The sequence below is a fragment of the Globicephala melas genome, chromosome 8 (genome assembly GCF_963455315.2).
Source record: "Globicephala melas chromosome 8, mGloMel1.2, whole genome shotgun sequence".
NCBI lineage: Eukaryota > Metazoa > Chordata > Mammalia > Artiodactyla > Delphinidae > Globicephala > Globicephala melas.
This window is the reverse complement of record NC_083321.1, coordinates 84,398,341-84,413,189: the sequence shown is the minus strand read 5'-3', so window position 1 is coordinate 84,413,189 and position 14,849 is coordinate 84,398,341. Positions and strand designations below refer to the sequence as shown.

At 37.1% G+C, this 14,849-nt stretch overlaps 1 protein-coding gene across 2 annotated transcripts in view; it reads right to left on the bottom strand.

The window, feature by feature from the left end:
• DDX10 (DEAD-box helicase 10) overlaps positions 1–14,849 on the bottom strand; it is a 296,493-nt gene that overhangs the window by 275,396 nt on the left and 6,248 nt on the right. For both annotated transcript variants that reach the window (XM_060304012.2, XM_030836487.3), the window contains exons 2-8: positions 12,874–12,934; positions 10,516–10,646; positions 9,295–9,453; positions 8,120–8,240; positions 6,608–6,797; positions 3,575–3,701; positions 295–457 (exon numbers count right to left, since the gene is read on the bottom strand). In XM_060304012.2, coding sequence (XP_060159995.1) covers positions 295–457; positions 3,575–3,701; positions 6,608–6,797; positions 8,120–8,240; positions 9,295–9,453; positions 10,516–10,646; positions 12,874–12,934 — 952 coding nt within the window. The remainder of the gene's footprint in view (positions 1–294; positions 458–3,574; positions 3,702–6,607; positions 6,798–8,119; positions 8,241–9,294; positions 9,454–10,515; positions 10,647–12,873; positions 12,935–14,849) is intronic.

Sequence of the window (14,849 nt, the reverse complement as noted above, 5' to 3'; positions counted from 1 at the left end):
GAAACAATTTTTTTTCACATCTTTAAATTTTTAATTCTCCTTTGATCCTGTAGACTCCTCGGATTCTATGATGTAATTATTATCATGAAACAATAAGAGCACAAAAGATGAAGACATTACAAAAAGTTTCACTGACATATCCTTAGTGTTAGTCATCCCAGTTATCAATTTACTTAATTTTCTTTTATAAAATAAGAAAGCCCAATTATTTGAGTCAAACTATTTGAATTACTGGAATACACCCATTTATAAGCCCATGATCACAGAACATTTTCTCAAAAGAAGTTTTCTTACCCAGCCCCCTGGCTGCAAGATCAGTAGCAAAGAGTACTGCAGCTCTCTTGCCAACAAATTCATCATAGACTTCCATTCTTCTCATCTGCTGCTGTCGACCATGCAGGGCAAGGATAGAAATGCCAGGACGTAGCCGGCAGAATACTCGGTACAGATACTGAACCTAGGCATTTACAGAAAAATGATTTTGGTAGTACTTCTGGGTAGCAGCAGGAAGTAAGCTTGCAAGATGAAAAAAAAAAATGCATTACAGAGCACAGGTTCATCAATTAAAGTACAGAGCACAGAAAGGGAAATGTAGTCTAGAGCTGTGGTCTTCAAGCAAAGCTGTGGTCTTTGAACATTTTTGCTCACATTATTTCCTAAAAGAATTTTGAAAAAAATATGCCCTCCTTACACTTTTAAGTTAGTATCTGACATTTTTCCAAATTTAAGTGGTTGCAAAGAATATAATTTCTGGTATATTTAAATATATTTTAAAATAAAGACTTACCTCTTATAAATGTATCCAATTGATTCTAAATAGCACAGCAACATGATATCCACCACCAGTTATTTAAAAATAATGGGGAAGGCTACGCATGTGTGGGGCAGGACTCCTCAATTTTGCTGCGAACCTAAGACTGCTCTAAAACAAAGTCTTTAAAAAAGGAAGATTACTAACAAAATGTGAGGAACCTCTTCCTTAACAGAAAAATTTTACATCATTTCTTTTCTTCCTTGAATTCATATTTCTATTTCCTGACCTCACAGAATTTTATCTTGTTTTATGCTCGAAAGTCTCTTATTGATCACTTTATCACAATTTGTGATTTTCTACAACAAAACTATGTATATGTAAGTTTTAACTTTAATTTCCTGTAGTCGTAAAGCTGCATTAAAAGTTCTCAGACTCAGGGCTTCCCTGGTGGCGCAGTGGTTGAGAGTCCGCCTGCCGATGCAGGGGACACGGGTTCGTGCCCTGGTCCGGGAAGATCCCACATGCCGCGGAGCGGCTGGGTCCGTGAGCCATGGCCGCTGAGCCTGCGCGTCCGGAGCCTGTTGCCCCGCAACGGGAGAGGCCACAACAGTGAGAGGCCCGCGTACAGCAACAACAAAAAAAAAAAAAAAAAAAAAGTTCTCAGACTCAGGTACTATTATAATTATTAGTACAGAACTGGCCGAAACAAAAAAATGTTAAAATTTGATTTAAAAAACTGTTAAACATAAAAAATAAAATTCTATTATAAATATCTCTCTTAATACATGAGACAAGATAGAGCTGTTGCTTTAGTTTTATTTTTCTTTAGTTTACGTACTTATAAATGAATACCACTGGTTGCTATACTGAGGCAGAGTACAGCATCATTTTATTCCTATTTCTCTAACACAGGTGTTAAGAAAATCTCTTCATGAAAATATAGAAAATGGACTGGAAGGGACCTTAACTTTTTGAACTCCTATAAAATATGTCAGAAACATGATGATAAATTACAAATAATTTTATCAGCTAATAACTCCATTAAGTCTTCCTTCGCATTTTGTTGAAAGTAAAGAATGGGAAACCACCTAAATTGCAAAATGACTTGTTACTCCAAAATTAAAGTTATTCACTTTCTCAAACAATATTCTAGTGCTAGGAAGGTTCTCTGATCCTGAGACAATGCACCAGTAAGACTAGGGATAGAGGCACTCCTGCCTTTCCTTTGTAAAGTTTTTAAAAGGGCTAACATGAAAGCGGAGATGAGAAAGGAGAGCCCACAGACCAGACCACAGATGTACTCTCAGGCAACCCAATCTCAGAAAAGCGTATATGGAAATTGAAGAACTATTAAAATGGAAGATCAACCAAGAGGCTAAGAGAAAGTTAAGCACGGTTTAAACTGCACTGTAACATGATGGGTGGTGAGAAGTGGTAAAACTAATGAGAACTGTCAACAGATTGAATATGAGTTGAAGACAAGCAAGAATTAAGGATTCCGTCATTTAATGAGATGAGGAAGAGTTAGAGGGAGCAGAACTTAGGGATAGGAAATCTTAAAACTGCTTTTCCTATGTTAAATTTAAGATGCCCTTTAGACACCCAACTGGAAATATCTAGTAGTCAAGTGGATAAACAAGTTTGGGGCTCAGAAAAGAAGTCAGGGCTTAGGATGTAGATTTGGCAGTTGTTAGAATACAGATGGCATTTAAAGCCATGGAATTAAAGAGGTATAGAAAGAGTATAGCTCGAGAAAGGGCAGAGTATACTCTGCCCACTGTGAAGAGGAAAAGCAGAGTATTACAGAGTAAAAACTTTATAAACATTAACTCTTAAAATTATTTCCTTGTACACAGATACGAAAAACATCCTTTCTTTAGAAGATATAAAATTCTAAAAATCTAAAAGAAGTCCTAAAAAATCTGAAGTCATTCTTTACATGGATAAATAATGAGGTTCTGTGCTTTCCCCCAAAAACAGACCACTACTTATCTTCCCCATAAGCTGGAGGAAAACTCACTGCATATTTGTCATGCTAAGCTATTGCAAAAGCTATAAATCTAGAATCAACCTACTATATACCAACAACTATATGTCATCAGGAAATCTGAAATACAGTAGAAGAAAAGTGACACACAAAATCAACCACAGTTTCTTCTCTTTAAGGGAAAAGACCACGTTTTCTTATACATCACTAAATCCGTTACTTATAAGCATATGACTAGTGTTTAAGAAATGCTGATAAACTAAATAAAGATATAAACACAACACTACAGAATGATAGAGGAAGGTGCAGTTCATTGTCACAAGGGGGTTGGGGAGTGTCAGAAAAGGACTTTCAGATACAACATTTGAGCTTAATCTTAAAGGATATTAAATATTCCTCCAGAATTAGGATGGAGGGATGCAGGGAGATCAGCATGAACAAAGATACGGAGGCATGGAAATAAATGGCATATTCAGTTCGGTATTCACGGAGGGTAAGGTAGACATGAGGTTATAAAGACCTCTAGTTAGTCTAGCCATTCAATTGTTGGTTCTACCAATATTTATTGAGGACTACTATGTTCTAAGTATTGTGCTAGGTGCTAACAATACTGAAGTAAAAACGGACAGTTTCTGCCCTTCCTTATTGAGCTTACAGTCTCATCCATGGGTTCCTTTAAAAATGAAGATGCCAAGATTTTCATTATCTACAAATCCCTCCACATTTAGCACTGTATTTATTAAAATAGATAAATAGCATTTTCAAACAGAAATTTGATATTTTAAAAGGGACAATTCAACACGAATAACTTAAGAAAAATAAACACTAGGTACCTCTTTACAACTGGAGAAAAATACAATACTTTTCTTCTTCAGGTGGCTTCTCAAAAAGGAATACAGCACACTTATTTTTTGCTGCAGCTCACAGACTATGTAGTTCTGTTCCAAAGTGGCAGGGGTGCTTATGGAAATAAGAGGGAAAATGTTAAAAATATGCCGTGTTGGTAATTTTGAAACCCAGACCAAAAAACAAATGTTAACAGTGGCATGCCTCTCAAGCAAATTTTTCAGACACACACATACATACATACCCCCAAAAACAACCTCTCTACTGTCCCTTAGGAAATGAATACAACACATGACCAAAATACATACAAAATCCCTTATAGATTATGTATCAAAAATATACATGCAAACGGGTCACCTCTGCAAGAGTAGGGTCAAGGATCAACTTAAGGGCATGATGGAACTTGCTGGGCAGATGGTACTGTTCTACTTCTTAGCAGGGCCTTGGGTTACAGAGACATACACATTTATCAAAACTCAGTAAATGTACTCTTAATTTGTTCGTTTGTTCGCACTGTATGTAAATCTTACATCAAAAAAGAAAATCTCTATACAAATACTGAACTCTAGTTAGTGATATGTGTACTGAAATATTTAGGGGAAGTATACAGATATCTGAAAATTACTTTGAAATGCATCAAAAAGAAGATGGGTTGATGTACAGAGGGATGCGTATAGGGTTTTCACTGCAAAATTCTTTCAATTGTGCTGCATGTTTGAAATTTCTCATAATAAAAATGTTGGAGAGAAACATACATGCATTTACTCTTTGAACTAATAAAACTACTTTAAGGATTCTGTTCCAAAAAATAATCTGGTAAAAACACAAAAAGATACAGTATTATTTACAAAGAAAAAAAAAAAAAAAGATGGAAATCAACCCATATGTAGTAGAAAACTTGTGTAATGAACTACTGTACACAATAATGTATCATGCAACTGCAAAAAAAGGAATGAGGAATATATATAGTGCTATGGTATGATCTCTAGGGCATACTGTTAAGTGAAAGAAGCAAAGAAGAATAGTACATAAAATTTGGTATCATTTATCAGAGTGAAGGTATATATACATTCATGCACACACAGGCAACCCTGTGGGTGTATCTGTTTGTATAAAGAGGAAAAAAAAGAGCAACATATAGAAATATAAAGGAAACACACTGGTGTACTTCTTCTACGTATACTCTGATATACAACTCAGAAAGATTCAATCCTGATTTTTCTGGTCCTTTGTAATTTGAGAGTAAATATTCTTTCATGCCTTAAAATATTCTTGACCATAATCTCTCAGGATATATTAACCAAACCATTAAGTTGCTAAAGGGGAAAATTCAATAATGATATTAAATAAAATTCACAATAGCATCTGCTTTTTATAGTGCTTCTGGTGAATGTGAAATTACAGAGTACTGCAGTCATTATCATATAACCTCCAGTTTTGTAAATTATGTTGCTAAATACCTGTCTTTCAATGTTTTCTGATAGTCACATTTTTTTACAAATGATGGAACTGCTTTCTAGAATCATTTATGAAATAAACAGTTTTTGCATTCATTTTTTTCTAACTAACTCCATGATCTACAGATAATGACCAACTATTATCTACAGAAACTGGGAACAGGGATAATATGTACAATTAATTTACACTTTAGAGACCACCTAATGATTGAAAAATTAGTGTCAGGTAAAGATAAAAACAGGCAGAAAGGAAAGAGCAAAGAGAACAATGAATAAAATCAAAAGACCTAGACAGTCTTTAGATTATCAAATTAATTGTACCAAGAATTTCAAGAGCTGTCTCGACACAAACTTACAAACAAAAACTAGTGTCTACTCAATGGTAAGCCAAGGAGGAAACTGTACCTCAAATATCTCTTGCTATCCCATTCCTAAGGAGTTCTTGATAACCAAAGCTACCAGAACTCAGATTCTCCAAAGTTTATCCACTAGGATCACCTGGAAGCATAGAATCTAGCCTCTTCTCAGGCTTTTTTTAATCCTAGACATCTATTGGTTGAACAAGGTCAAGGTGGGCCTCAATGCCCATATCCCCTGTATTTAAAGACTTTCCAAGAAACCCAATTTGTTTTCCCAATATATTTCTTTTTACACTAACATTTCACAGCAAGAAATGAAAGTTAAGATAGAGATGATGGTAGAGGTGAGTCCATATTGAGATCTTCAATACAGATTCAATTTAAATTCACTGGAAAACATTTCTGGAAGTCAAGTATGTCCACAGTCTGCATGTATGTGCGTATGATTCATACTAAACATATATACACTTCCAGCAGTCATAATATCAAAATACACTTTAAAACATATTTCCCCCAACCCATTTACACCTCTCTCTCTCTCTCTCTCACACACACACACACACACACGCACACACACCTTTTACTGTCACATAGACACACACACCTTACTTTCCAGTTTTAGTGAGACCAACACAAAACATTGCTGCAATGTTTTAAACAGAAAGGTATTTTGCTAAATATTAATGCAGTTGATAAAATGTGTTCCATAGCACATTAGTCCCGCATAATACAGCTAAAAAGAATGATTCTGTACCAAAATAATTTCAGTAAATGCAGAAAGCTTTATTCATCTCCCACTGCTTCGAAGAATCACAATGTCCAAGAAAATATTAAAGGTTCTGAGAAGTCTTGAAGAACACTGCTTTACCTTAACTCAACATTTGCTATTTATCTATCTAGGTATGCATTTCCCCACCTCACCCCTATTTTATGGGGGAATTTGTTCATTTTGGAAAATATTGCATTAGAGTAGTCACACATTTTGGAAAATATTGCATTAGAGTAGTCACACATTTAAAGGTGCATAGAGAATTTAAATAATTTTTACCAATATACTTTCTATGCTTTGCATATTTAGTCAACAATATAAAATAATGTTTTCTTTCCTAGAAAAGTAGTATTAATTTGAAATGTCAAATTCTTAATCTAAAAAGAGAGAACACTGATTGTGATTGAATCAAATATGGTTTCAAATAGTACATACCTGTATTTTGCTTTTTCATGAACCCAAACATACTCAGGGTTTTTCAAACTCAAGCGTGCAAGGTCCTTTACAGATTTGGTTTGTGTAGCTGAGAAAAGCAAAGTCTGACGTTTCTTGGGAAGGTTTTCAATAATAGCATTCATGGTATCAGCAAAGCCCATATCCAAGATTCTATCTGCTTCATCAAGAACTAAAAAGAGAGATGCAAGTTGAACAACAATATTTAAGATACACGTTAGGCTAAATGCAATATGGTATTCTGCACTGGATTCTAGAACAGAAAAAGGAAATTCGTGGAAAAACTGGTAAAATCGAAAAAAAGTCTGTATATTAAATACATATGCCAATGTTAATCACTTAGTTTTGGCAAAGGTACCAAAGTTATATAAGATGTTACACAGGGGGAAAATGAGGGGCGGAAGGATATAGAGGAACGTTCTGAACTATCACTGCAACTTTTCTATAAATCTAGAATTATTCCGAAGTTGATTTTAAAAAATACACATTAGGTAACATCATAAGTAGATGTACCTTAAAAGATAACTCTTAGCAGTGTCAAATACTGAGGTGTCTAATTTCATACAGAAAAGAGGGCTTATCTCTTTCTATTTTGATTTAAAAATGGTCTCAGTGAAAACAGTAATTCAAAAAGTTACATGAAGCAGAAACTAACACACCATTGTAAAGCAATTATACTCCAATAAAGATGTTAAAAAAAAAAAAGTTACATGTACCACAATGTTCACTGCAGCACTACTGACAATAGCCAGGACATGGAAGCAACCTAAATGCCCATCAACAAATGAATGGATAAAGATGTGGCACATATATACAATGGAATATTACTCATCCATAAAAAGGAATGAAATTGAGTTATTTGTAATGAGGTAGATGGACTTAGAGTCTGTCATACAGAGTGAAGTAAGTCAGAAAAAGAAAAACAAATACCGTATGCTAACACACACATACGGAATCTTAAAAAAACAGTACTGATGAACCTAGTGGCAGGGCAAGAATAAAGGTGGAAATGTAGAGAACGAACTTGAGAACACAGGGCAGGGGAAGGGGAAACTGGGACAAAGTGAGAGAGTAGCATTAAAAATATATACACTATCAAATGTAAAATGGATGCCTAGTGGGAAACTGCTGCATAGCACAGGGAGATCAGCTTGATGCTTTGTGAGGACCTAGAGGGGTGGGATAGGGAGGGTGGGAGGGAGGCTCAAGAGACAGGGGATATGGGGATATATGTATACATGTAGCTGATTCACTTTGTTATACAGCAGAAACTAACACAACATTATAAAGCAATTATACTCCAATAAAGATATTAAAAAAAAAAGTCTGAGTTGTACTCTCTGGATTTAGAACCATATGCCAAAAAATTGCTTCAAGTTATTTCTCAGATTTTTAGTCACAATATTTATTCAATAAAATATTTCTATCATTAAAATTTATGAGCGCTCACTCCTAAGCCTGAGATTTTTTTCATTAGAGATATATTAGACTCACCTAACATCTGGAGATTGGTAGCATGAAAACATATCGTTTCATCCATGTGTTGAAGAAGCCGACCCGGTGTGCAAACAAGTATATTTATGTTATTGATCCTCTCAGCTTCGTGTTTCAGATCCTGAAAACAGTTGTTTCTTTTGATTACACAGACCCATCACTGAGCAGCCTGTGTAGCAGAACTATACAAGCCATCTGCATGTGGCATTTCATCATAGCAATGTAAATACTCTAGAAGTAAATGTAATTTCTCCCTTCTATTTTTATAGCACATCCAAATTTCTGGGCTAAAAAAAAGTCCTTAGTGAAGACCTAAGGAGTTCAGAGCTCCTCTAGATTCTTAATCATATCTGGGATTTTGAAGCCAAGAAAAATATATGACTGCTCCAAGTCTTTATTTCCTCCTGTGTCTGCCAGAACCCACTTAAAAACTAGAATTATACCCATTCTTTTAAGTCAGAACCCAGGGGCACTGAACAGGCTCTCTGACACCACTCACTGCACTTCATGGACTGAAAACAAGAGCTGACTTCTCCACATTCTAGAATATCTCTCCTCGAAACAAGAGCCACAGAATGTTAGTTGTTAGAGCTGGGTGATAGGTACATGAGTATGTGAGGGCTTGTGATACTCTTCCTTTTTTGTGCATATTTGCATATAAATTCAAGAATTCCTCACAATCTAGAAGAGACTCTAGCCAAGACAAGTAGTCCAGGTAAACCAGAAGAAAGAGAAGTGGAGCAGCAGACTTTACTATAACCTAAAATAAACACTCCTCAAAACTACGTTCTACCTTCCTTTCTTCTGCTGCTGACCCAGCAATGTTCTGAATTATTCAACCTCCTAGATACTTTATTGAAAGGAACTAGTCTACATACTGAAATGTACCTTTTCCAATGAATATTAACAAATAGATTTACAGGCTAATTAGAATTAATTAGTCTCAGAGAATCTGATCAATCCAGATACCCTGACAAAGCAGACTTTCTGGACCTGCAAAACTGACAAACATATTCTGGATGATAGTGACCACACCAGGATGCTGCCACCTCCTGTCTAAGGGGCCAGCCTCTGTTTAGATGATATCTCTACCTCTTCCCGGTCAACTGCCACAGTGCTCCAACATAAATAAGTTATAGAAGGAAAGAAAGAAGGACAAGGACAAAAAGACAAACCTTTCCGCCAATGATGAGGCCAGCTGAAAAGTCATGATTCTTCCCTACTTTTCGGAGAACCTCAAAGGTCTGATAGGCCAGTTCTCTTGTAGGTGATATAATCAGAGCCCCCAGCCCATCTGCTGAGGTCCACTGCAGACGATACAAGCCTTCCAGCACCTCAAAAAAGAACAAATTCACGTTCAATAAGTCCTTTAGAGAGGCAACTTTTTGACTCCTGAGTTAACCTTGCCCCCCCAAATCAAAGGCACCTTCCAAGCAGAAAGTATACCTGTCATGAGTCTTAATCAGAAAGAAGAAACTGTTTGCTTTGTTTTTTCTTTTTCTTCTATGCACCAGAAGCATCCTCCCCCAATCATAGAGGAAAAGAAGCCCCATGGCAGTGCAGATGCTACCAGAGACATGCCATGAGGAGATGACAATCAGTGAAAGGTCTGTATAGCCCACAGTCCATTAAAACAGATTTCAGAAAAATATTTGTCACAATTTTCTGAACAGAAACCACATTAAAATAAACTCTGTGTAACTGCCGTAGTTATACAGTGACTGAATTTTCTAGTTGTAGAAAGATGTTGTTATAAAAAATAGAATTTAAGAGAAAAATGTTTTTTTAACACTTGGAACAAAAAATCAAATGTGATTTTTCTGAGCTGATTATTTAGCAGGAATTAAAAATTACGAGACCAACTGCATAACAGATATAAGTGAATTCCTAAGAGGCTCTATTGTTCTACTGCTATAAAAGATAGATATCAATGTCCTGGAAAATTCTCAATGAATGACCCAATTTCCTTAAAGTGAGCAATTTTAGCTTTATCCTAAACAGGTGGCAAGTATAAATGCGATTGGCAGGTTTGAAAGGGTGAGTACAGAAACAGCCTTCCCTGCCATGCCACCGGGCTCATTGCAGAGAAGAACCATTCTGACCTGCCACCCTGGAACCTGCCACCCCCACATCCTTCAGGAATTCAGGCTTGTCGGCACACGATAATTCATTCATTCAGTAAGTTATTGAGTGCCCATCCTGTGCAAGGTGCTGTGCTAGGACATGGGGGATACAGTAGAGAACAAGACAGATGTGGCACCAGTCTGATAAAGCTTGCATTCTAGCCAGGGAAACCCAACATGAAAGAACTCTTCACGTAGTTATTTCTATCTAGGCACAGAATGTTTTAAAATCATATAACAAAGGATCTGACCCAACATGAAAAAACTACTTACTGGAACAAGGAAAGCCAAAGTCTTGCCAGATCCAGTTTTGGCAGCTCCAAGGACATCTTTACCTCGCAATGCCAACCCAATGGTCTGCTTCTGTATCTCAGTTACCAAACGGTACTGCGCTTCTTGCAAACCTGCCAGTATGGACAGGAAGAAAATGACACTTTAGAGCATCCCTGTAGAACAGTACTATGGGCTGAATTGGGCACCCCCTCAATCGCAGAATTCATATGTTGAACCCCTAATCCCCAGTACTTAGAATGTGACTGTATTCAGACACAGGTGATTAAAGAGGTGATTAAGTTAAAATGAGTCCATTAGGGTGGGCCCAAATCCAATCTGACTGATGTCTTTATAAGAAGGGAAAATTTGGACACAAAAACCACTAGGGTGAGTACACAGAGGGACAACTACTTTGAGAGGCAGCAGAGGGCAACCATCTGTAAGCCAAGGAGAGAGGCCTGGAACATATCCTTCCATCATGGCCCTCAGAGGAAACCACCCCTGCCAGCACCTTGATCTTAGACTTCTGACCTCCAGAACAATGAGAAAATAAATTTCTGTTGTTTAAGCCACCTAGTCTGTGTTATTTTGTTCTGGTGGCACTAGCAAATCAATACAAAAGGTGACACATTTTTGTTTATTCTCTTGCTTATTTTAAACATCTTAATTATTCAGAGGCCCTGGCACCTTGGTTTTTTACTACTGTTTTTTAACCAGTCCGGAAAGAATGAGAATGACAAATTGGTAAAACTTAAATAAATTAATAATGTTTCTTGTTATAGGTTTTCATGATATCAAAATAAGATTTTTTTAAATTTTATTTTATTTTTTTATATAGCATGATTTTTTTTGTTTTAGTTTTTGTTTTGCAGTTCACGGGCCTCTCACTGTTGTGGCCTCTCCCATTGTGGAGCACAGGCTCCGGACACGCAGGCTCAGCGGCCATGGTTCACGGGCCCAGCCACTCCACGGCACGTGGGATCCTCCTGGACCGGGGCACGAACCTGTGTCCCCTGCATCCGCAGGCAGACCCTCAACCACTGCGCCACCAGAGAAGCCCGCATGTTCTTATTAGTTATCTATGTGATACATATTAGTGTATATATGTCAATCCCAATCTCCCAATTCATCCCACCACTACCACCACCACCACCCCCCGCTTTCCCCCGCTTGGTGTCCATACGTTTGTTCTCTACATCTGTGTCTCTATTTCTGCCTTGCAAACTGGTTTGTCTGTACCATTTTTCTAGGTTCCACATATATGTGTTAATATATGATATTTGTTTTTCTCTTTCTGACTTACTTCACTCTGTATGACAGTCTCTAGGTCCATCCATGTCTCTACCAATGACCCACTTTCTTTCCTTTTTATGGCTGAGTAATATACCATTGTATATATGAACCACATCTTTATCCGTTCGTCTGTCAATGGGCATTCAGGTTGTTTCCATGACCTGGCTATTGTAAACAGTGCTGCAGTGAACACTGGGGTGCATGTGTCTTTTTTTTTTTTTTTTTTTTGCGGTAAGTGGGCCTCTCACTGTTGTGGCCTCTCCCGTTGCGGAGCACAGGCTCCGGACACGCAGGCTCAGCGGCCATGGCTCACGGGCCTAGCCGCTCCACAGCATGTGGGATCTTCCTGGACCGGGGCATGAACCCGTGTCCCCTGCATCGGCAGGCAGACTCTCAACCACTGCGCCACCAGGGAAGCCCCTGCATGTGTCTTTTTGAATTATGGTTTTCTCTGGGTATGTGCCCAGTAGTGGTACTGCTAGGTCATATGGTAATTCCATTTTTAGTTTCTTAGAGAACCTCCATACTGTTCTCTATAGTGGCTGTATCAATTTACATTCCACCAACAGTGAAAGAGGGTTCCCTTTTCTCCACACCCTCTCACATTTGTTGTTTGTAGATTTTCTGATGATGCCCATTCTAACCGGTGTGAAGTGATACCTCACTGTAGTTTTGATTTGCATTTCTCTAATAATTAGTGATGTTGAGCAGCTTTTCATGTGCCCCTTGGCCATCTGTATGTCTTCTTTGGAGAAATGTCTATTTAGGTTTTCTGCCCATATTTTGACTGGGTTGTTTGTTTTTTTAATATTGAGCTGCCTGAGCTGTTTATATATTTTGGAGATTAATCCTTTGTCCGTTGATTCATTTTCAGATATTTTCTCCCATTCTGAGGGTTGTCTTTTCGTCTTGTTTATAGTTTCCTTTGCTGTGCAAAACCTTTTAAATTTCATTAAGTCCAACAAAATAAGACTTTTTTCAGGTTAAACTTTCTCTAAACATTTTTCCATTTAAAAAAACCATCAAGAAATCCAACAATATGTCCCAAGATCACCATGAACCTACCTTTCAGTGTTTTTTTGGACAAGGGGAAATCTGAAAATCTTGTAATTTCATTTACATTTATCTGAAAAGTAAAAGGGGACTATGTGAGATAAGGCAAAATAACATACTGCATAATTCATTTATTTTACAACAAAACTAATTTTTGTCTACATTGTGCTGCCTAGCGCATCCTTGGTACTGCGGTATTGAATTCAATCATCACTTCTAAGTAAAAACTATCATTCCTTCTGAAAAGAAATATGCCTTGAAGAAGCTATCATCAAAAATATAACTCTGTAACCATTTCAACTGGTTAAAAAAAAACTTCATTCACTCAACACACACACACACACACACACACACACACCTATCTTCAATATCTTCGAACACCTCTAAAATGTTAACAATACAATAAGTCATCATCACATCAATTTTAGGAAGAAAATTTCCCTTCATCCCATCCTTCAAAGAATATCAGTCTAGGAAGTCAAGGGCAAAATGACTATAAACCACAGACCATGATGAGAAAACTTCTCTTTACATACTTTGGAGACTAACTTGAAGTTAGGTGCAGAAATATATCTTGCTAGCACAAACCTTTCAAACGCAACCTGACAACTACTCATTTGGGGGTATACTGGAGGAGGGGTATTATTTAACAATAACCAGGGAAAGTGTCTCTGTCATGATCTGAAGTCACAAAAAGTAACATTTTGCCCTTTAACTTTACATTACCTAAATGTTCATCACTGATGTTCTTCATTAGCATAAACCCAATTTTCTGAATTTCATTTCGGATGCTCAGGAGAATTATTTTATCATAGATGCTGAAAGTAGGAACTACTCAGATCTGGGAATGTGCTGCCAAATTATTCATGATTCACAAAAGGGGAAAGCTGCATTTGTAAGGTTCATTTATTAAAATTACACTCCAGGCAGTAAAGGGATGACAGCTTGTATTTCATTTTAGTCTATAGATTCTTAATGTAGTCCAGACAGGGTTATTCTCTGGCCTCAAATGATGAAAACATAATTATTAAAACATTGCCTTAATCCCTACAACTCATTCCAGATAACACTGGAGAGGAGGCAGAATCAGTGTACGAACAGTAGAAGGAGAAAATTTTATTCAAATAATATCCTGTCCTATCAAGGAACCTAAATTAGGAGGTAAGTAATCTCCCAAACCAGACAATAAAATCAGATGCGGTCCACCCTGCACTTGTGGTATTATCAGCTAAAAATCTGTTTTCACAGCAAGTAGAATGCTTACAGGAGCTAGACGGGCAACACACTCTTTAATCCCCATCATAGATACAGCCCACAGGCAAAGGTGGGCTACTCAGACAAAGGACTGCATATCTTTCTAAAGTCTATCAACCTCCTAAAGGGAAAGTCTGGAAGAAACAAACTATTCCAGTACTCTACCAACCATTACAACATAAAACTGCACACCATACGCTTAGAAAGAGGTCACCAAAGAAACAAAAAGGACATTTTTTACTCCACTGATGTCTAGAACAAGGGTCAGCAGACTATGGCCCACAAGCCCAATCTTTTCTTCCCTGTTTTTGTAAATACAGTTTTACTGGAGCACAACTACAACCATTCATTTACATACTGTCTATGTAGTTGTGCCAGAGACCATCTGGCCCACAAAACTTAATATTCACTATCTTAATATTCACAGAAAAATTCTGCCAACCATGTTCTAGAAGACTGTCAATTATAGTCCAAGGAACACTAGGAAGCCACAGCAGAAGATGGCTATGGTTCCTACAAAAAAAATAAAACTCTCTTTCCCCTTCCCTTCATCCTTTTCTTTTCTTAGAAAAAAAATCACTCTTAGAAAAATCATAACATCTCTATCAATCAAAACCTCTAAAAATCTGTATCATCATTCTTCTGAAATCAAAGAACAGATCTTTCAGTGACGGTACTTATTAAGAACGTCCCAGCATTGGTGGAAAAGTTAGAGGGGGCAGAGGAAAGGAGAA